Source organism: Cuculus canorus, chromosome 5 (genome assembly GCF_017976375.1).
Source record: "Cuculus canorus isolate bCucCan1 chromosome 5, bCucCan1.pri, whole genome shotgun sequence".
NCBI classification, from domain to species: domain Eukaryota; kingdom Metazoa; phylum Chordata; class Aves; order Cuculiformes; family Cuculidae; genus Cuculus; species Cuculus canorus.
The window spans coordinates 33,240,561-33,262,337 of record NC_071405.1 but is presented as its reverse complement, the minus strand read 5'-3'; the positions used below and the strand labels follow the sequence as shown (position 1 = coordinate 33,262,337).

General features: G+C 37.8%; 1 protein-coding gene across 3 annotated transcripts in view; it reads right to left on the bottom strand.

Moving 5' to 3' along the window:
- Positions 1-21,777, bottom strand: part of QSER1 (glutamine and serine rich 1) — a 46,888-nt gene that overhangs the window by 11,489 nt on the left and 13,622 nt on the right. For 2 of the 3 annotated variants that reach the window (XM_054067289.1, XM_054067290.1), the window contains exons 2-8: positions 17,579-17,691; positions 16,134-16,298; positions 9,145-12,840; positions 5,990-6,279; positions 4,385-4,501; positions 3,611-3,744; positions 1,183-1,394 (exon numbers count right to left, since the gene is read on the bottom strand). In XM_054067289.1, the coding sequence (XP_053923264.1) occupies positions 1,183-1,394; positions 3,611-3,744; positions 4,385-4,501; positions 5,990-6,279; positions 9,145-12,840; positions 16,134-16,298; positions 17,579-17,691 (4,727 nt within the window). Of the gene's footprint in view, positions 1-1,182; positions 1,395-3,610; positions 3,745-4,384; positions 4,502-5,989; positions 6,280-9,144; positions 12,841-14,886; positions 15,013-16,133; positions 16,299-17,578; positions 17,692-21,777 lie in introns of those variants that run through there. The other variant, XM_054067288.1, reaches the window with a different exon arrangement.

Genomic DNA, 21,777 nt, shown 5'->3' with positions numbered 1-21,777 from the left:
AAAAGCACCGTCACTTAGAAGCCTGCATAGCATCTAAGTCAATCCCATCTAATCATTCAACTCAAACACATACGTAAAACAAATTTTACCAGCAAAACAATGCAAGATGTATCTGTACTTACTTTGAAGAAACTTTTATTTTTTCATAGACACCAATTTTAAACATGCATATGGCACTGTCATCAGTACTAGTAAGCATTCTGGAGCTTTTTATAGGCTCCATGTATGACACTATTATTTTGCAGTAATTAATCTTGCAAGATTGTTAGGCTTTCTCAGATATCCACATTTCAATGGGTGACTATCATTACAAGGTTACTTCAAATTTTAAATATGGACAGTTGTAGGTATTAATGGTTATTTGGGTAAATTTGCTTGAAAAAATGTTCTTTTAAAGGTGCTGCCTTCAGCAGAGACGTTATTCCAGTACACCAACCCTAGGTCATCTACAGTTAAAGTGACTGAAGCCCACATGTTTTGGAAATACAGCAACACAAAGCATGAGTACTACACAGCTTCGCTTCAAACATACAGAAAATAAAATGCACTGTATCTCTGCTACCACAGGTACTCTATAAACATAGTACACTTCAAAAACTACTTTCTGTTCTGGAGAACTACTGCAAACCTCGTATCTCAATGTTCTAAGACACAGTGAATGTCTTAACAGCAAATCTGCTCAGCAGGCTGCAACGGAACAGCTGGCATTTAGACAAGCAATGAAGCAGCCAAAAAGTCAACGGCTTTTTCTCCTTGGGTTTTGAAAAAACAACATCTGAATTCTGCCCGCATCTGCACACAGACAGGCACTGCAGGAACAGTTATTTTAGACATGACACAGAGTTGCAAAGGAGAATTAAAGAAGAATTTGATTCTTAAGGTGTATTCAAAAATCAAATCAGCTTCTTCTCCTGCAGTTGTACCCATCTTGGGAAGCAAGCAGTAAAAAGGTATTTATCCAATTGCTACCCTACAGTTGTGATGACTTCAGCTGCATACATTTGCTCATACACAAAGAACAAGCAAGAAGTTTTAAGAAGCCAATTTTGCGTGGCATTGACAGATTTTAATTATTTTCCTGAGTCTGGTAAAGAAAAATAGGCAAGATTAAGCAATATATTTTAAGAATACTATTTTCAGTTAAGTTCAAATAGGCCTAGGTGCTAACAATATCTCACTCACCATCCTCATCACTCTGGGCCTCAGGTGAGGAATCAGATTGGGAAGATGAAAATTCTTCTTTCCACTTTTTCCTTTTCTTTGGTGGTGGTTCAGCCTTGACCTTTGGCTGTTTAGCTTTGGGTTTCACAGAAGAGACTTTTGTTGCTGTTGGTTTTGGCGTTGGCGGATCAGGGGCTTTGCTGTTGCTACTACTAGGTTTGCAATGAATCGTCCTGCAATATCATGAAGACTATCTTTATGAAAGTAATTGCTGTACAAGTTTCGGCACTAATAAAATAGCTTTAGTCTAATTTAATTAGAATACGTTCCCCACAGATTATGGATACGTATTTCATTGTCACATGTAACTAAGAATCAGGTCATACACACTATACCTCTACATTTTTCATATAAAGCTTAACAATTATTCCCTCTATCCTATGATTAAACAGTATTCCAATTTTCTAACTGGATAAACAGGCATAGAAAGTTTAAATTGCTCAATATTAGTAGAATTTATGAGCTATACTACATTTATTAATTTATATTATTAAAATTTATTATCAGATGAACAAATACTAGTAATCAATGATATTCACTGACAAAGTTAATTTGGGATAATGTCTCCATATACAAAGATAAGAGAGAACATCATGCGGGTAAAAACGCAGGACCTTGAGGACTGGAATAAGAAACTAGACAAGTCTTCTCCTTTCTTTTCTCACTACTCAAAACAGGAAAGTAAACAGGAAATAATATCACAAATATAAATTATGCACTTTAGGACCAATAAGCTCTACAGTTTTGAGAACATGGTGGGGAAAACAATTCTGGAAAATGTCAGGCGAGAATTATTGTCCAAATGGGAAAGCAATGAAATGTACAGTCAAAACACTGTTAGCATCTTCTGGAACACTGTGACTAATTCCAGTCACCTGTCAAAGATGAAGTTTTCGGACTGAAATGAATGGAGAAAACAGATACTGGGATAATTAGAGGAACAAACCCTGGTTCAGATGAGGAAATAGAAAGACCTTGACTACTCCTGTTTAGTGAGACAAAGACAGAGGTGGAATCTGACTGCTCTCCAGAAATACATCACGCAGTAAAACAGCAGGGAGAGATAGAAATAACAGCCAAAAACACTACTAAGAGAACATATGGATACAAGTTAATCACGATAATGTTTTGGCTAAAAGACAGGACTGTTTCAGAGCACTGGAAGAACGGGTTCTGGAACACACTTCTGTAGCCCAAGAAAACCAGACCATTAAAATCATAGCAAGTTTTAAGTAGATCACAATCATTTTATAAAATTGATTATCTGATGGCACTGCTTTCTTACATCAAACTGGACTTAAAATCCCAGCAATTTCTTAAACCAAGAGCAGTGTAAATTTTGTCACTGCTGTTTACTAACGCCTGATAAAGAAACACATCTGCATTAAATTATTATTGAAAAGCCATAGAGAGAGAAAGCTTCAGATATCATCCGACACTGTAAGAAAGTAAAATAAGCTAAGTATTAAAGCATCTGCAATCTTTTCCAAAAGCACCGTCAAAGGCCAACACAAAACACAAGAGTAAAATCCCTAGCAAATGAACAACTGGAATTGAAAACCTTATCGGAAGGAAGGTGACGGAGGAAATCTCAGAGATAGTTAAAGTACCAGTGTGAGAAACACTTACGGTCGTAATATTTCACAGGACTGGTAGCACATTTACTAGAATAATCAAAACCATATTATATTTGCTCTGTGTTCTTTATACAGAGTGACAGACTTATCTGAGTTTTACTTATCCTGGCTGGTGATTTAGAAGCAATTCTACTGAAATTACTGATTTTAACGCATGGATAAACGTTACATGGGATGACTTAAAGTGATACCTTTTTTTGAGGCGGGCAAGGAAAGTAGGGTAGGTGCAATAAGTAAAATACCCTCAGCGTGCAAGGATATCCAAAGGAAAGACATCCTTACAATAACCAACTTCAACAATGAATTTATGTTTTTAAACTAACTTTCTGGGATTGAGAAGAAAGCATGGTACTTCTGATATACTGGGACATGATGGACATCAAAGCAATCTGGAAAAACACAGCTAATTTGCAAAGTCCAAAAGATAGGAAAAAACATGTAAATATTTAAAATCTTTACACCTGTCTCTATTCTTATGTTGAGTAATAAGGCAGAAGACGACAGAAAGAGATAGCATGCAGAGCCCTCACACCTCCAAAATGAATGATCATTACAATCGACAGATTGATGGTAGGAAGTCTTGATAATGGCTGTAATTTATATCTCAATTCTTAAAGCAAAATACACAGTTCTGTTTCCAACTTAAAGCTGAATTAACATCATCTTAAGCTGCAAGTCATGTTTATTAAAATAGGCGTGCTCTTAATACAAAAACAATATGGCAAAATTAAAACCAAATTGAAATAAAATACCTTGCTGTCTGTAAAGGCTTGCTTCGTGGTTTTTTTGAACATACTCTGACATATTCCTTTTTGTTTGCATTTTCAATGAACTTCACATATACTCGTTTGTATTTTGTTTTTGCATCCCCAAAATACCCAAGATACTAAAAAAAAAATAAATATACAGCATTTCTGTTAAGTAAAATTACTCAGTTTAACAACTAAAAATTTAAATACTAAAGAAAAACTGTCAGTTTAAAACCAACTCGTTTACACGCAAGTATAAGCAATTCTACAGCATTTACAATTTAAGATAAATTCTCCAATGTATTTCCACGTAATATTTAAAGTAGGAAAAGAAGGCAAGAGGCATTTTGGGCTTCATTTTTTCCTCTTTATTTAATACTCCCCATATGTCATCCCAAAAGGATTATCTGTCTGGCAAAGGGCTGCCTGTTGAAATTGTATCCTATCTGTATTCTTCCCATTGTGTAAAGCAGTTGGTTCCCAAGGCTGCTTCTACTGACTTTACTCTGGTTGTGAAAACTTGTTCCTTCATGCAGCCTGAAGGATACCAAAGACCTGTGCTGAAAAGCCAAGAATCTGTCTCAGAATACGTTTAGCCAGAATTTTAAAGTTCGAGGAAATCAAGAAATCTTCCTCCTCCTTTCTTTCCCCTCCTCCCTCCCCAAGGATGCTTGTTAAGAATGTGCGTCAGAATCACTGATATTTTATTTTGTTTCCTAGACTTCCATTAAGGAAAACGTTTCCCATGAGGCTTCATAAGGAATTTTTAAGACTCACACTGTTAGTAGCAGCAAACTCTCTCTGTCCATCTCGCACTTCAGGAACAAACTTTTGCAATAAAGCCTTCTGTACTTTCCAAATCGCTGGAGGCTCTTTCCCTGTTTGCAAAGCAACCTGTAGAAACACAGAGTTCTTTGCTAAAAATAGTACTTACTTTTCTCCTAGAATCGAGTTTGTGCATTATATTTTTTAAGCAAATTATCTAGGGATAAAATGGAAATAAGTCATTCAGCATTCCAAACTGTTAGTCATTACATGCCATTTGCATCAAGACAGTATGAAGTGAACTACAGTGATATCAAATCTGAAAGTTTTACTTCTGCAGTGTGCTGAACTCATCTGCCACACAACTGAGCACAGAACATTCTTCCATATTTTTACTCTTTTGCTCTATGAAATATATTTTTTAAAAAAATAAATATGTTTTTTAAAAAAATATAGCCAAAAGAATCACAACAAGTAGCAAAAAGCTTACAGGTCCCTCATGATTCTGTAGCAGAAGCCCAGGAACATTACAGCATGGCACTTGTGCCAACGTGAAAAAAGATAGGTCAGCATGATTTAGTGAACCAGAGTTTACACTTTAAGTTGATATTAGCCATTAATAAAAAATTAGTTCAAGTTGATTTTCTTCTTAACATAGTTTAAGAAATAAACTGCATTAAAGCCAACTTTGTAATTATTAGCTCTAATGAGGATACGCTATAAATCCTATACGCGAGCTACTAACTCAAAAACTCTTCTTGGAAAACATATCAAGTACTGGCTTCTTTTTCATGACTCTTCAAATAACTAAAGAAATAAACACCACAAAGCTTAAATCTAAAAAAAAAATCTCATAAGGAAACTTAATTCTTTTTGCAAGTGACAAGGGAATATTTTAAACTGTTAACACCCATCTTACATGCCAAACCTACAAGAATTCATTTAAAAATTAAGCTCAACAGGATGAACACATAGACAAATAATCAGAAGTATTAGAAATTATTGGTAAGAATATTGCTGGCTATGATCGCAACAAAAGGAAAGGTATACATGTAGACAAATTTAAAACGGAGAAGGAATAAAGCCAAAACAAGAAACCAAAGCCAACAGGAACATTCCCATAAACTCATGTGAAAAGCTGTACTGGTTGCTTGTGGAAACATTTCTTGTTTGGATAGCAAGCAGAACCTCTTCAAAAAAAAAAACCCCTCAATTCTATGATCTTTTGCAGAAGTCCAAGTCATTTCCTCTACACCTTACACTGAAAAGTCTGCTCCTGTCTTTAAAAAAAAAAGAACGTGTGGGTGTAGTGAACAGCATGTGAAAAAATTATTCTTTTTAATATTAAAAAGGTAATTCCAAGTTCCAATAGAGGTTATCAGCACATAGATTTACTTCAGCTTGAATATAGCATAAATTGGGTCACATACACACAAAACACTCATAACCTGAACTAGAAAGACATTTTTAAGGAGTCTTGGTAGCAGCCAGGGAATAAAAGAATAGAAACAGTAAACTCCTGTGCAGCCTTTCCCCTTGTGTCAGTTTGTTGACGCTAAATTCACATGCAGGATTTTTCGTGACTTCTCTTTTCTCCACAGAAAGCATTTAGTTTACCTTTAGTGTCTCTATATCTTCAATCTTCACTACAAATTCATCACGTTCTCTGTACATGCCCTCTCCTCCACTGTCCGTGTTCTCCTCATCAGTACATCCTTCTATTGCAATAGCTGCCTGTATTTTTGCCAATTGTTCTGCGGCCACAGCATCCTGCTGAGCTACTTTTGAAGAGTCAGCTGGATTTGTTTTCTCCTGCACATTGACTACATGAGCAGTTGTCTGGGATGATTCCTGCTGTGATGCAGCAGCAGTGGCAGCAGCAGTAACAACTGCCGCTTTTTCAGCTTCTGAAGGAAAAAACCAAAATTTTAGTTAAACAAATTATCAAGGGTTAGCAACATAAAATAGGGGCTACATTTATTTTTTTTTTTCTTTTCTGTTACATATTAAAAAAACCCAAACCTATTCTAGGAAAAACACCTCTTTTACAAGTTACAATAGAGCATTCTTTTGGCCACAGCTAAACCTCCAACAAAATCAAAATACTGTGGCTATACTTCTCTTTGTATTAAATTGCTGCAGCTGCTAGCATCTAGAAACAACAAAGATGAATGCTTTAGAAAACAATTTGATAGTTACAGACATGATGAACAGGAAACACTGTTGTACTTTGGGTGATGCAGCAAATATAACAGTAAAGGTTACAAAACTGAATCTTTTCCAATCTGCTGATCAGTAAAGTCATGTTAAACAGGATTAATGGTAGAGAAATACACATGAAATATGAAAACACTTGCTGCATGACTTTTGGACATTTAACATTTATAACTTGTAGTGATATAATTGGATATTCCAGAGTAAAACTTTGTCAATATCCTAATAATTTTTAATATTATCAGAGCTGAGCAGTAAGAGCTGAGGATCAAAAACGGAAGGAACATTCTTTTCCTCCTCTATGCCTCAGAGCCAAAGGAAACTCCCACCTGTCAAAATTATTATTATTTCCTACCTGAAAAAAAAAAATCAGAATACTTTTTAGGTATTACTTTATACTCTTTTATACATACTAATTTTAAAACTGACTTGCTGATGTAAAAGAAATCAAATTATAATAGCTACAGTGAGTGTGATATTTCTAATATCACTTAGGTAACTGGTTTCAAAGTTAAGATAATCATTTTACAGTACTGTTACAATCATTGGCATTTGTTGGATTTTTCTATTTGAAAAAAATACAAAAAAAGATAATGTGGTATATTTCAATAAAAGTGATCAAAACAAAATTATTTAAATATCGAATTAATGCATTAATGCAAAAGCTCTACACCAGATACGTGAAGATTCATGAAATCAAACCAGTAAAATTGCTGAGTCATGAAATATGTTCTGCTGGATATCATATCACATTATTGCAAATATGTTGTATTTTTTCGTTCAGTGAAAGCTAAGACAGCTTTAATTAGACATACAATTATTAGTTCCCCAAGTATAATTACATAATCCTCAGAACAGGAGATGACTGTATGCACACTACTTAATATTACCAACAATAGACTATGTTTTAATATTTGTCTTTGCATATGCATGTGCAAAAACAGAAATAGGATTTACTAGAAAATCAACAAAATACAAGCAAGTAAGAAATAAGTAATTACTAAGCATTTTTTATAACATACAGTCTTGTATACAACAAAACAAGAAAGTGGATTCAAGAAATCGGCAGTATAAATATTACAACCTTATGAATAACATAAAAGATACAATAATATCCTAAGAGAAATAATTGAAAATAAAACACAAATGGAAATGCCCATCCAACAAGAAATCATTGAACTATATCCTCTAGAAGTTGCACACAGAATGTAGCTTATTCAAGTTAAACTTCAGTGAGAGGCTTAAACCACGGCATTGTCCACCTTTCAGATTTTTTTGCAGGGGGGAGATCTTACTTTCTTGTTTAAAACACATATTCAACTGAAGGAAACATGAGGAACTTCATCTTCTGTAGCAGACTTTGCAAAATGCATGAACTTAACACAACTTAAAGATACCCACAGAAGAAAACAGAACAGTAGTTAAGATAAGGTTTGGGTTAGCCTATCGTGTATTCCACAATCTTTTTCCAGTATTTTAGGTCCGATTATTACAATTTAATAATGCTATGTATTTTTCAGTAAATGTCACCCCTACAGAAAAACATCTCCCTCTCTCCCTTAGTCTAAAAAGAGAAACAATTACTTCGTTCTGTTTTGTTAAGCATCAGCCTATGAATTACAGGTCCTGAAAAGGGTTTCAGAAATATTTCTTTTGCTCCCTGTGATTACTCTGGAAGGTAATGGTATTTCTCTCGAATCAGTACAGTTATGTGATTGGCCGGAGAGTTTTTAGTTACTTACCAGAGAAAGCAAACTTCACAGAAAAGGTCTATCTAGGAAATAGACTTCAAAACAAAGCAGCATCGGCTAAGATCCATGAACACACAACACAGATGTGATACAAATGAAACTGAAAAGCGTGTGGAAAACAACTACTACTCTCATCAATGGCTGCTGCCTTTACCTCCCTGCCCAAAACAACCCTTTCCACATTTCATTCTTTTGTTAAGAGCATATCAACAAGGAGCTACAACGCTGCTGATTAATATTGCTGAAATCCCATCTTGGACAAAAGTCACCAAACCAGTGCTCAGTTTTGAAGTGCAAAACTTGATTCTCATAAACACATTCTGTGCAACTCAAAGTGCACCAACACAGAAAGTGCATGTTTAACTCTACCTAGGAAGAGCTTAGCCACTGCTGAGGGCAATTATTAATGCATTCACTCGTTAGAATTTTTTAAAAATAGATTTAAAACCTCTGACATGACGGTTTGTTGATGTTCCCAGATGAAAATCATACTTGGCATTCTAAGCCAAAGAAGAAGAGAACAGACACATTATTCCAATTCTGGGCTAAAATAACTTTTTGGCATTTGAAGAGTTCTACTCCAGTAGCATGAAAAGGTTTACCTATGTATTTTTTAATTGTAGAAAACAATAGTTTAGTTCATAGTCAACACATCTTTTGAACAGAACTCTAATTATGTCTGTGATTAAAACCAAAACCAATCAAAGCCTTTACCTGAACTGAAGATAGCTAAAATGATTCTTTTCTTTTTTCCTCATCAGCTACCGAAACCTCCTTCAACACATACATCTGCAGTAACTGTTTTACCTGATCTGTTCTTTCTATCAGATGTATCATCCAGGGCTGACAATGCAGTAGAGATGCTCTTCTGAAGATCGTGGTTGCCCCCGACAGAATCATCTTCATCAGAAGAAAATGAAGGCAACGTTTCCAAGTTTTTCTTAAGTTCTTCATCGGCTTTTTTGGTTGGACTTTCTCCACTAACCTCAGCAGCTACAGATGCTGCTGCTGCTGGTTGAGGCTTTGCAGAGGACTGTAGGCAAGGGGCACGAACTATCTGGGTAACTGGTCTCCTAGTCCTGCTTGGCATTCGTACGGCTGGAGCTGAAAACTGTTGCCTAGGCCCAGACTTTAGAAAGTCTAAAAAAGATGCAATAAATCCTGTTTTCACTTCAGGCTGCTTTTCCTCAACTTCTTTAATTTTTTGCCTCATTCTTTCCTGATGCTGGTAAGTATCATAACAACTTTCAGAAACAGGAGAAGAGTATGTCAAACATGAGTCATTTCCTCTAGAGTTTTGACGCTTACACTGTCCACTTCTTTTTATCTGTTTCTGAATTGCACTGTCATCTTCTGCAGCACTTTTGTTTTGGCTTTTTCCTTTGCTTTTTTTCTTCTGAAGATTCGCTTGAGTTAAATCTTGGCATTCTTCTTCATTTCTACTAATGCTTCCATCTCCACTTTGGGGCATAGATAGCGGTTGCAACGGACCCTTTGACTGGCTGCATGTCACTGTACCATCATCACTATGCATATTAAAATCATTCTCTGAAACAGCACTTTCTTCACTTAGACTCTTACCACTTGAAACAAATTCTGCGTCTCTTGCATTCAGTGTCCCATCAGCATCATTATCTTCTTCAGATTCATGACTGATGCTAGATTGTTTCTTAACTGGAACTTGTTCTTGCTCTTCTTGACCAGGGCCAAGCGTTGGAGAGGTCATTCTTGTTGATACATTTTGATCAGAAGTTTCAATGTGTTGCTGATCGAGGTTCACAGTTTTTGTCTGTATTGCTGACACTGGTGTAAGATTTATAGTAATTTGGCCTCCATTGAGAGATATATTACTTATGCTTGCTGGCTTGCCAACTACAGTAGGTGAGGCACTGAAAACAGAAGACACGGGTCTTACATCCATTGTTCGGAACTGCGGTTTAGACTCCTCACTATTTTCAACAGACTGGATTTCCTCTTCATTAGGAGCTGATTTGGCAAAGTCAGATGGTGTCACCCCACAGGCTGCTGCTGTTGCTGCTAAGATGTCATCTACATTGGATAATATATTCCTCTCATCACTGAGAAGCATAGATTCTGGGAAACATATTGAACTAAGCGAAACAAACTGATTTTTTGAATCGTGTTGATTTGTCTGAGTAAAATGATCTTTTGTTGTCAAGTGTTGCTGTAGTGGTTTTGAGGACTCAGAAATGTCCATTTTCATTACTTCTGAATTCTGAGCATGAAGCTGTTGCTGAGAATGACCCCCATTACTTTGAATAATATGACCATCCATCTGAATGAAAGGATGTGTCACCTGTTGAGGACTCTGTATTCTTTGCACTTGTGGTGATGCCTTTGCCTGTCCTAAACCTGACTGCAGTATTGACTGATGAAGAATCTGCAAGTCACAGGCTGACTCCAGGAGTACCTGTGCACCAGGCAAACACAGCTGATGACCATGTCTTAAAGCATGAGGCTGAACCTGCGATGGTGTACTAATGACTTGGCCCTGCTGTTCTTGAACTTTACCGTCGTGTACCTTGTGCATAAGAGAATGCTGCTGGTTTAGTTCTTTAGCACTCACAGTCACTTGTGTTGTTTGCATTAAATTAGCTGTCTTTTTCATTTCATGGCTTAGGCTAGTGATATGGCCAATATGTTGGGAAAGCTGTTCCACAGAATTGACCATTCTTTCATCTTTTTTCGTTCCTTGAAGAGTAAGTCCAACAACTTGATCTTCAAGACAAGAGTTACTTCTAATTACACTTTGAGAATATCTGTCATCTGCTTTTGAGACCCTATAGGATGCATCCTGAGCACTGATTTCCTCATCGGTTAGTCTTTGAGCGGAAGATTCAAGAGTAGCTTGCTGTTGCAATGCCTGCATATCCTGCATTGATAATTCCTCCTCTTGTTTTGATGAGGCGTACAAATTAGAGTCAGACTTCCTTTTAACATATGACTTTGTTTCTGAGGAAGGCCTGTTGTTCTGCAGTGTCTGTGAATGAGCTGGGGATGCAAAAGGTGGAGAATGGACAGATGGCAAAAACTTTTGAGACTGTGGAGAGGAAGATTCTTGTGACTGAGAGTTCTGAGAAGAATGTAAAGAAATATAGCTCTGATTAGGACTTGAGGCTGGAAGAGTTTGTATCCGAGGAGAGGCATTAAAGGAAAGAGAAGGTGATGTTAATGTTAAAGACTGCCCTGAAGAATAGCTTTCTGAAGGAGTAACAGCTGATAAAACTTGTGATTGAGATGAAAAACTAACTTGGGATTGGCTAACTGGAGATAAACCCTGAGAGTGACTAGAAGAGTAGTTCTGAGATTGGCTTACTGAAGAAAGTTCCCTCGTTTGCCCAGAGTAGTTCTCATTTGGAACTGAAGTCAATACCTGTTCCTCTGAGGAGTAACTAAGAGTTTGACTATCAGATGTAATAGCTTGCGACTGCCCAGAAAAAGTCAAAGTTTTATAGAGCGAGGGCAGCTTCTCAATTTTGCTAGATGGGAAATCCTGTGAGTGGCTAACAGGTGGCACATTCTGAGTCTGGGATGAAATATAGTTTTGGGACTGGCTGACTGACAAGAGGCTTGGAAGCTGTGCTGTAGAGTAGATCTGTGCTTGGCCTGTAATGACAGAACTCTGATTTTGTGCAGTTTTGGCATAACTTTGTGTCTGCACAGTGGGAGCTACACTTTGGGGTTTGGGGGTCTTCGTTGACCTTGGAGGCTGCTTTGTGGAACAGTTTTTCACTTTTGCTGTGGAAGCAGATGGAAAACCAGGTGATGGAATTGCAGATGTGTATGACTGAGCAAGTTCTACAGTGACTTGAGAAGTCTTCTGCTGTGGTCCTCCATTGCTCACCTGAGTAACATCTCCAACTGGACTGCAGGATAATGCCGAGTGCCTAGATGTATCCTGAAAATTAACTCCACTTGTACTAGTTAAATAGCTGTGTAAGGAATGCTGTGAAACAGTCAATTGAGCCTGAACAGACTGAGTACTTGAAGGCCGCTGATGGTGTTTAATAACACTACATTCTCGCTGAAGTGCTCTGTCGATAGAAGCAGTGGAACCAGTAAAGACAGATGTGCTGTACGCCTGAGAAACCTGCTGAGCTCCTCCAAGGGTAGAAGGCAACAAACTAAATTGAGGTTGCAAAAGATGGGGTGCAGACTCTTGAGCAGAACGATATGTTGATGACTGAGGTGGTATACTGGTACTCAAAACAGAACTGCCTAGGCGTTCAAATGTCAAAGCGGTAGGAACAGTGCCTTGCGATGTTTTAATCTGTAATAAAGGATCATGAGTAGTTAAGAGACCATTTGATGTAGCACTGAAAGTAGAATCTTGAAGAGTAAGAGAAGGGGTAGTAGCAAAGTTTCTACTGCTGAAAGTGTTGGGATGCTGATATGCTGATAAAGCAGATGTTGGTGGAAATGTTCCAGAGGATGGCAAAGCTCCAGTAACAAACAGTTCTGTGGCTGTTGAGGAATGCATACCTAGGAAAAAAAACAAAAACAAAACAAGAAGGGAAAAAAAAAAGCATAAAGAAGCTTTACGAATTACAACACTCCACATTTCTGTAACTCATTTAATTTTAAGACCTTACAGCATTTACAAATATAACCTTCTTCTCAACAAAGGAACCATAAAGGGAGGCATTATTGTGCAATTTTCAGTACTTTTCAAATTGGAAGCACAGGACATTTTAAGCATTCCAAATCCAAGGGGGGAAAACTCACATCCTGGACATGTAAATTGTGCATAGAAAAATTTACAGGATTAATTCTGCTTTGAAACTGAAAGACCTTCAGTAGTTTCTATTTCAGTTTAAAATGAAGTTCATAGTAGAGGACAACTGATCAAAATCCTTGGACACCTTTAATACAGAGTAAAAAGGCAAAATTGCACCTTACCAACTATAATCCATACACAATTAAAGGAGCAATTCCACCTCTGGCATTTAGCCTCATCAACACTTTTATAACTTACTACTTGAAACACTTCAGAGCTTGCAGTGATAGCTAATGGCCTGAACACTTTGCAATACATTTTTCTTAAAGGAGGGGTTTGGCTTTCCATAAAAAGAATAAATTTGATTTGCATGCTTTCTAAAGTGAGAGTCCAAAATATCCACAAACGGCAACTATCCAACAGACAGGTATAATATTACTCATTTGCATTCAGACACTGGTATGACATCCTGGCTTAAACAAGATTTCTCAGCAGAATATACTACTCTAACTGAAATAGGAGCACGAAATTCTTTGCAAGCTTTTGGGCTAACAGCAGTGATCCATATCGTTCACCTACTTTTCACCCGGTAACCTGCAGGTACTGCTGAAGTTTGTGTACTATGTCCAAAGTCTAGCAACAAAAGTGAAGAAGGCAAGTTTATCCTCAGAGAAGCTCAAAATTCTTGCCTAGGAATCTGTAAAGGAATCAATTTTCCCCGGGAAATTTACCCGGGTATGTAAAACAGAAAAATTGAAAGTCATTGATATGATTTGAAAAATTTTCAATTCTTCTTAGGTACTTAAAACAGCGTTTAGCTTCTGATCATTTAAGAATAAACACAAAACTTCTCAGTTGATAAAGCTTGTTTTGAGACAAGTATTTCAGTAAAAAAAAAAAATCTAAAAAAATCTTTATTTTAGAACATATTAAGTCCTCTTAAACTGATTGCAACTTAATCATACAACTGCTTTGGAAGTTTCAGATGAAGCTGTGAAAGAAAGTCTTTGTTTCTCCTTTTCATTTCAAGACAAACTGATATGAAGAGACGTGATACTGAAGGAATGCCAAGGTATTTTTCATTAGTCAACAATAAAGTCTTTCTGAGGAAGAAAGCCTAAGTGGTGTTTTAATGCTTTTTTTTTTTTTCTTTCCTAGTCTAAAGAACTGCAACATTGTGGACAACCACATTCTCTTTTACTGTTCCCTACCACTAAAACAAATGTACGGGCATCTGGAAGCATCAAGGAAGAGGAAGAATTTATACCTTTTTTTAACTGTAGATGTTCATTTCTTATCTAACCTGTAGCTTTCCCTTCTCTTCCATAAATTAAAGCCCTTCCTACTACCCAGGTCATTTCTTAAATCAGATAAGAGCCAGTCACAGAAGCTCTACTGAAGCAAAACTGCTGGGTTTTATTTTTTACTTTTGTAGAGAGGCAGACAGAAGGTATGACAAAGGTAGTAAGCGGTGTGCACAGACACTCCCCACTACCCTTAAGAAATCAAACACTGGTAACATCCCACAGATCAAAGGAACATGTGGTAGGACAATGTAACAAACACATCGTTCCCCTTTTGCCCCCAGAATCGGCAGTTGCAGGGTTTGGAGAAAAACCCAAAGCAGAAAACCTTCTCAAGAAAGGTCACCTTGAAGAGTGTAGAGCACTTGTTTTCCTTCATCAAAAAAGCTAGTAGAAAACCAAGCTCTCAAAAGAGACTTGGGAGGATTGAGGGATACAGAAAAGCAGCGAAAGTATTAAAGGACAGCAGAAAGCTCAGAGAACTGGTAATATTGAAAATGGGCTTACTGATGAGTTCTTAGTAATGAGTACTGAGAAGTCTCTCAATCACTGGTATGAACATCAAACCCGACCCACAGCATGTCTCCCCATTCTTCACAATTCACTGTTAGGCAGGCTGCAATGGAGAAAATGCTAGGACGAAGAGAAAAAAAGATTTCTTCCCAGCTGACAATCTGAGGCGAGTATGGGTCATCACAACTCTAAACACCACTGATTTACTTTAAGACTTTTTGACAGACTAATACCGCGCATCTTTATCTGCGCTCCCACTATTTGCTTTTGTCCATGGTGAATAAAAAGCCACATTCTCTATCCTCAGCTTTTTGAGTAGCTCTTCATGGCATGCAGCTGCACATTACACTTAACCCACCAAGTGCACATTGTCAACGAAAGGATTGTTCAGCTCTTCCCTCTTCCTACCTTACGCCTCCACCCCTAAATCAGAACCAGCGATCACACAGCTGCACTGCAACACAGATCAGCCTGCTGATACAGTGGAAATACAACCCACCAAGGGAAAAAACCCACCCAAATGTTTTTCTGTCAGATCAGTGAATAGATGTGATTCATTGCACAGCTGCACAATCACTACATAAGATTAAGCATAACTTGAAGCTACCCACAGATGCAGTAGCAACACTTAATCTTGGTGGGGCTGTCTACAGCAAGCTCAAAATATGCAAAGTTTCCTGCTCTGCACAGAAGGCTTGACAGATGGGGAGGTTTACAGGAGGCAGTCAGTCTGCCAAAAAAAGACTGCATGTCTGTTTATTTGTAAATCAGACCACTTATTTCTACGCGACATGCACCTCGGACCTTCTTTTTAAGAACACCTTGCTCATTACTTCTGTGTAGAAAGGGGCTAAAGTTATCCACAGGCTTTTAGTAGTAATATCACAGAAGAACTATGACAGGGAACAGAGTTTGAGGATAAAAGATCTGCTAGGGTGTATGGGCAGCTTACCTGAATAAGCTTACGGTGTTAGTGAGACCAATTCCAAACAAAGCTGGGGTGTAAATTTGACTCATTGGACTAAGTGTTCTACACATCTAAATTCCGTCTAAACAATTAAAGCTTCTGCTCATATAATTCTCCTCCTAATATAATTCCATTGATTTTGAGATTTTTAAATACAAAGATGGAAAATAGGTAGAAGATGTAGCCTTTTCAGCCACTCGGGGTATTTGTTTCAAATTCTCCCAAACATTCAATATAATCGTGACAAAAATTTATTTCAAGAGAAATTTTTTACCTGTCTGCCAGGAAGGAGCCCTGAATTGTGGCAAAAGAGTAGATCCTGAAGAGACTGCCTGAGCAGTACGAGACTCAATAGCAGAGAGAAAATTCATAACTGAAGAAGTTTCCTTAGTGTTACTTCCAGCACTGTGCATACTGGTATCAAATATTCCTGAAAGACCTAGACAAGGGTGGAGGGAAATGAAACAAAATAAACAGGCAACTCAGACGAATTTATAAGCTCAATTAAATAACAAGGATATACATTCATAATTCACTAAAAATAATCTCTGAAACACCAGCAATGTTATTAAACACAGAAAAATCACTGTATTTTTAACTGGTTTACAGTGTTACAACTCTAAGCTGGAACTTGAGTATACGTTTTAAAATCTAGTATTAAATATATGCCAAATGAGATGCTTAAAAACACTGTCTAGGTCAACCAATAAAATTCTCCCTTCATCTGAAGATTCATCATTCCACTTTTCACATGAACTGTTTAAACGTCCAGAATTCCTTCTGAAACAGTTTCAGCTTCTCAATCTTTCCCCCCGCCAAGACAGCTTCTAGCATTCCAGACTTCTCTGTCAGACTGGCACAAGAAAAGGGGGTTTGGCTGCATTCACTGTTTCAAACACCTTTGTGTGCTCCCTGCTGCTCACACCTTTCAGTGGCAGGGGGCTCAATGGGAAGCACTGGAAAGACCCAGAGTCTTAAGTAACTGAAATTATGTCAAGACTACAGGGTCTGTACCCTGAAATATTCTCTGCAGTTCTGACCCTCCATCGTCCTGATCAAGGACCTGCCAAGAAACTTTGGATTCCAGCCAGAACATGAGCTCAAATATCTTTCCTTAGAAACCGGTTTACAAAGCTAGCATGAACAGGTCATGCCCTGTCTTCTCCTGACATGGAGACAGGATATCATCAGCATCACAGACAGATCCTGATACAGATGTAACACAGCCTACCCTGCTACTACATTTAAAGTAAACTCTAACTTTCCCCCTGCACTGTGTCTTAGTTTGCACGTGTAAGTACTAGCAACAGCGTGTCCCAACTCACGTTAGTTTTGGCTATTTGCTTTAGGCTAGATGAACTGGCACAATTTTTGCAGCTGGCATTGAGGCATACTTAATGTTTGGCCCTTGTGCACAGGCCAAATCCTGAAAAACTGTATTTTAAAGAATAAGTGTAGTTTCTTTAAGAACTGACAATGAGCTGTTGAGCATAACACCCCTCTCTTGTATCTTCCTTTTTACTTACAACATTTTGATAATAAACTAAACAACTGATTGTTACCTTTCTACTACAAGCTCAGTTTTTCTAACACACTTGCCACAACCTGGATGACAAATTCCTTCTGGTTATGAAATCTATCAACTTGAAACTAAATTACCCAGCAGGTTGTTTTTTCCTTTAGCTATTTAAGCTGTAAGCTCATGATATGGACAGTTACCAGTAGGATGGTGTGCGGTAGAGTATCCAGGAAGCTGATGAGAAGCAGTGTATGCCTGTCTGTGAAGGAGATCCGTTTCTGAATGTGATGAATGTCCTCCTCCATAGCTTAGGCTAAGGAAGAAATTAAACATTATTAAAAAACACAGCTGTAGAAACTAAGTACAACTATGAAATCCCAACCACAAGCCAAAAAGTTGCAGAAACAAACGACAACACAGACCCAAAGGCTGAGAGACATGGTTGTGCTAGGACATCAAAAAAACGTTAAGCAGTTATTAAAAAAACATGCTACAAAACCTGATGAGCCAAGGTGGGGGGGGAACCCTTAAAAAAAAAAAAAAATATCAATGTTTACCACAAAAAAGTCTACAAAGGACCAGGTCAGAATGATAGAAGTTTTCCTAGTTCAGGTGGAAGAAACAATGGATGGACACTTTTTATAATGATTTACTGATGTAAAACCTGCATAGCAGATTACTAAAAGTATATGGCCACCTCAACATTTGGTTCTCTTTCCATTAAAACTTACAAGACCACATTTAATACCAAGGCTGGAATGACTAAGAAGCTATGGGAGCATTGCTTTTAAGATTTTGTGAATTTTGTTTGCTACAATTCCAACAAGACTGACAGCAAGAGCACTAGCAAGTCACAGATTTCAGACCCCCTAACATCAAATATGTTATATGTAAATGATCCACAGTTTTTATTTAACATTTTGAAATGCATCATCTAAATTAACATGATGTTTTAATCAGGCCTAATGGAAGCAAACTGAAAATATATAGTCTGGACCCAGGCAAAAACAATAATGCAGGAAATAAAGGAACACGATCTAAATATCAAGCATCATCAGAAATCTGCCAAAAGCACTAATGACTTCCAACTTAAAAGGCAGAAAAAGGAGGGAGAAAGCAAAACACAATCCCAAAGCTTTCAAGCTTCCAGAAGTTCAGCTTTGTACAGCAGCCGTCAAACAGGAAAAAAAAAAAATGAAAGCCAGCATGACCAAGCAATCATTTATCATCTTCTCTTCTTGCCTTTTGGACATTACATTTATAGGTAGCTGCTACTTACTCCAGTGCATGTGACATTGATTTAAGTTCAAAATTCAATTGTAAGCAGATGCCAGAAAAACCTCAAACCCACAGTCCTCCCCTTCTGACTGCATTAAAGGAGACTTCCCTTACCCTCCTTCGTCCCCCTGGGATGAGGGGGCAGTCACTCCGCATAAGGGAAAACTGAACAGTTGATGCCAGGAATCATGACATCATGGGAAACTTTCATAGAAGTCACCGGCTTGGCAACACTACTGATTTGCTTCGTTTTCATTAAGAGGGTAAGAGAAGGCAATGGAAATCTGATAAGCCTGCAAGAGCACTGTAACCTCCGCACATTATAACTAGCAAGAGCCTCTCTGTAAAGGGCACATTTCAGACTTCTAGATTAACTTCTGTGCCCGAGGTGCACTACCAGGGGATATATTTTCTGTTTCAGCTGCTTATAGCATAGGAGCACTGCTACAGTCAGTGTGCCAGGCTAAGGCAGAAGTCTAAGGAATGAACCAAAAACCCTCTGAAAAAGCAAAGCACCTCAGCTACAGCTTTTCTCAGTTGCACTGTCTAGCACTTTAACACCTTTCACAGCAATAATTATCACTTAGAGAATCCCCAAGCCTCAATTCCGAGTCAGCACATCAATGCACTTAGTTGCAGAAGACAGATCTTTGCACAGTTCAACACTGTATCAACAACTGAGTTCGATTATATACTGACTGAAATCTAATGCTTTGCATCGCTACCACAGACAACTGGCAGGCACAACCACATGACACTGCAGGGTATTTCTTTACAGCATTAAACACTTTTAATACTTCCAGACCAAAAGAAATTGCATCACTGTTCTGCAGATCAAACATTATGCATGTAATAAAGCCAATTTAAAAGCAAATATTTCTACAAGGCAAATTTAAAAGTTAAGGTGGTTTCGGGTTTTTTGAACAAACTTGCATAGCTGGAGAAAACACAAACTTAGGACATGATGTTTTCTTCAGATTTTTTAAAAATAAAAACGTGCTACATGAGAAAATAAGCTTCTAAACTGAATCACGGTAGCACGTGCACTGTTTGCAAGAATTATCTTCAACACAAATGCTGATCTTGTGAAAACTTCCCATAGAATCACAGAATCACAAGGTTGGAAAGGACCCATTGGATCATCGAGTCCAACCATTCCTAACGCTCCCTAAACCATGTCCCTCAGCACTTCATCCACCCGTTCCTTAAACACCTCCAGGGAAGGCGACTCGACCACCTCCCTGGGCAGCCTGTTCCAGTACCCAATGACTCTTACTGTGAAGAATTTTTTTCTGATATCCAACCTGAACCTTCCCTGACGGAGCTTCAGGATTTAGTTTTACTCCAGGATGGCCATTAAGATGATCTGAGGGCTGGAGCACCTCCTCTATGAGAACAGGCTGAGAGTTGGGTTGTTAAGCCTGGAGACAAGAAGGTTTCAGGAAGACCTTATAGCAGCTTTCCAGTACTTGAAGGGGGCCTACAGGAAAGCTGAGGAGGGGATCTTTACCAGGGAGTGCAGAGATACGACTAGGGGGAATGGATTTAAGCCGAAAGAGGGGAGATTTATATTAGGAAGAAATGTTTTCCTGTGAGGGTGGTGAGGCACTGATAGGTTGCCCAGAGAAATTATGGAAGCCCCATCTCTGGAGGTGTTCAAGGCCAACCTGGATAAGTCTCTGAGCAACCTGGTCCTATGGAAGGTGTTCCTGCCTATGGCAAACAGATTAGAACTAGACAATCTTTCAGTCAGGTCCCTTCCAATCCAAACCATAGTATGATTCACCTGCATAGAGGTATGTGATGCTGACTTTTCTTTCATACACATTTAAAAAGAAACTATGAAATCACACTGCATGTATCACTCAGACAGTGGACCACCTTCCCTCTCCCGTTTCAAGTATTTTTAGGCCAAGAAGTATGTTTGGCATTGTATTGGTTTTCCAGGCAAGCAGACCTACACTTTGCAGCAAACATCCTTCCAGACAAGTTGAGACCCACAAAAACTGGTATAGATTACATTAAGTAATGTTGCATCATCCCTCCTCTCACATCGTCACAGCAGAAGGTCATGAGCAAAAAGTGGATGAACTTTAACCACCTGAAAATTTGGGAAATTGAAACATCAGTTTGCTGAGGTGGGGTGTTTTTTTTTATTTTTTGAAATTTCTACTTATTCTGGTTGTTTGGTGAAGTCTGCAATTCATTTTCCTCTCCACTCCCTTGCAATAAACATCTGTTTTGTGAAGGCAAGGTACAGTCTACACAGACTACAGTACAGCCTAATAAACAACCTTGCAGAACACAGAATGATAAAAGCAACTTGTAAAAGAAACATAAGACAAAGACTTTGTAACAGGGAGGAGGCTGGAATTGACACTGGAACACAAAATAACTTCTACACTTAGTATCTCAAAAACCTTGTTAATTACTAGAATCTCAAAATTCCAGTAATTATGAGCATCATACAAATGCTCAAAATATATGACGACTTTTTTCTTTTTCTTACACAATACAAAATCCCAGGCCGTAGTTAATGCAACCACAACCTCAAAAATGAATGTGTCTTTCAATAAAAACACTGTATTTATTAGAAGGGTTAATTGTTTATTGCATAATTACCAGTTGCTGGAATGTAGATACTTATCTCAAAAAAAACCTGCATATATGCCTTCAGTTTACATAAGCTGATCCTAAACACAAGCACAGCAGACAGAAAGATAATTATTGCCTTAGGGCTTCTTTTTATAAAATTTAACTTTCAAAAAGATGAACTTACACAGCAAATAATTTGCATATCAAAAGTACATTAGGTGTGGAAGGTAACATTAGGGCTATGTAGCCTTTTGTGCTCTGGTTTTGAAGTCTGTCAAAATTCCACGGGAGGTCTCACTTGTACTGAAGTATCATATTTACAGAAGAAACACACTCACATTACTTAGTGACTAATCATAACAAATAATGAGGTACTATGTAGTGTTCCAAAACCACTTCCCCCTTATCACTGATATATCACAGCAGTTTCTTACTTCTACTGCACTTTACTGCACAATGGAGTGATTACTGCTAGAAAGTAATAAAAATTCCACATGTAAATTTGGAAAATAGTTCCCTCAAAGTA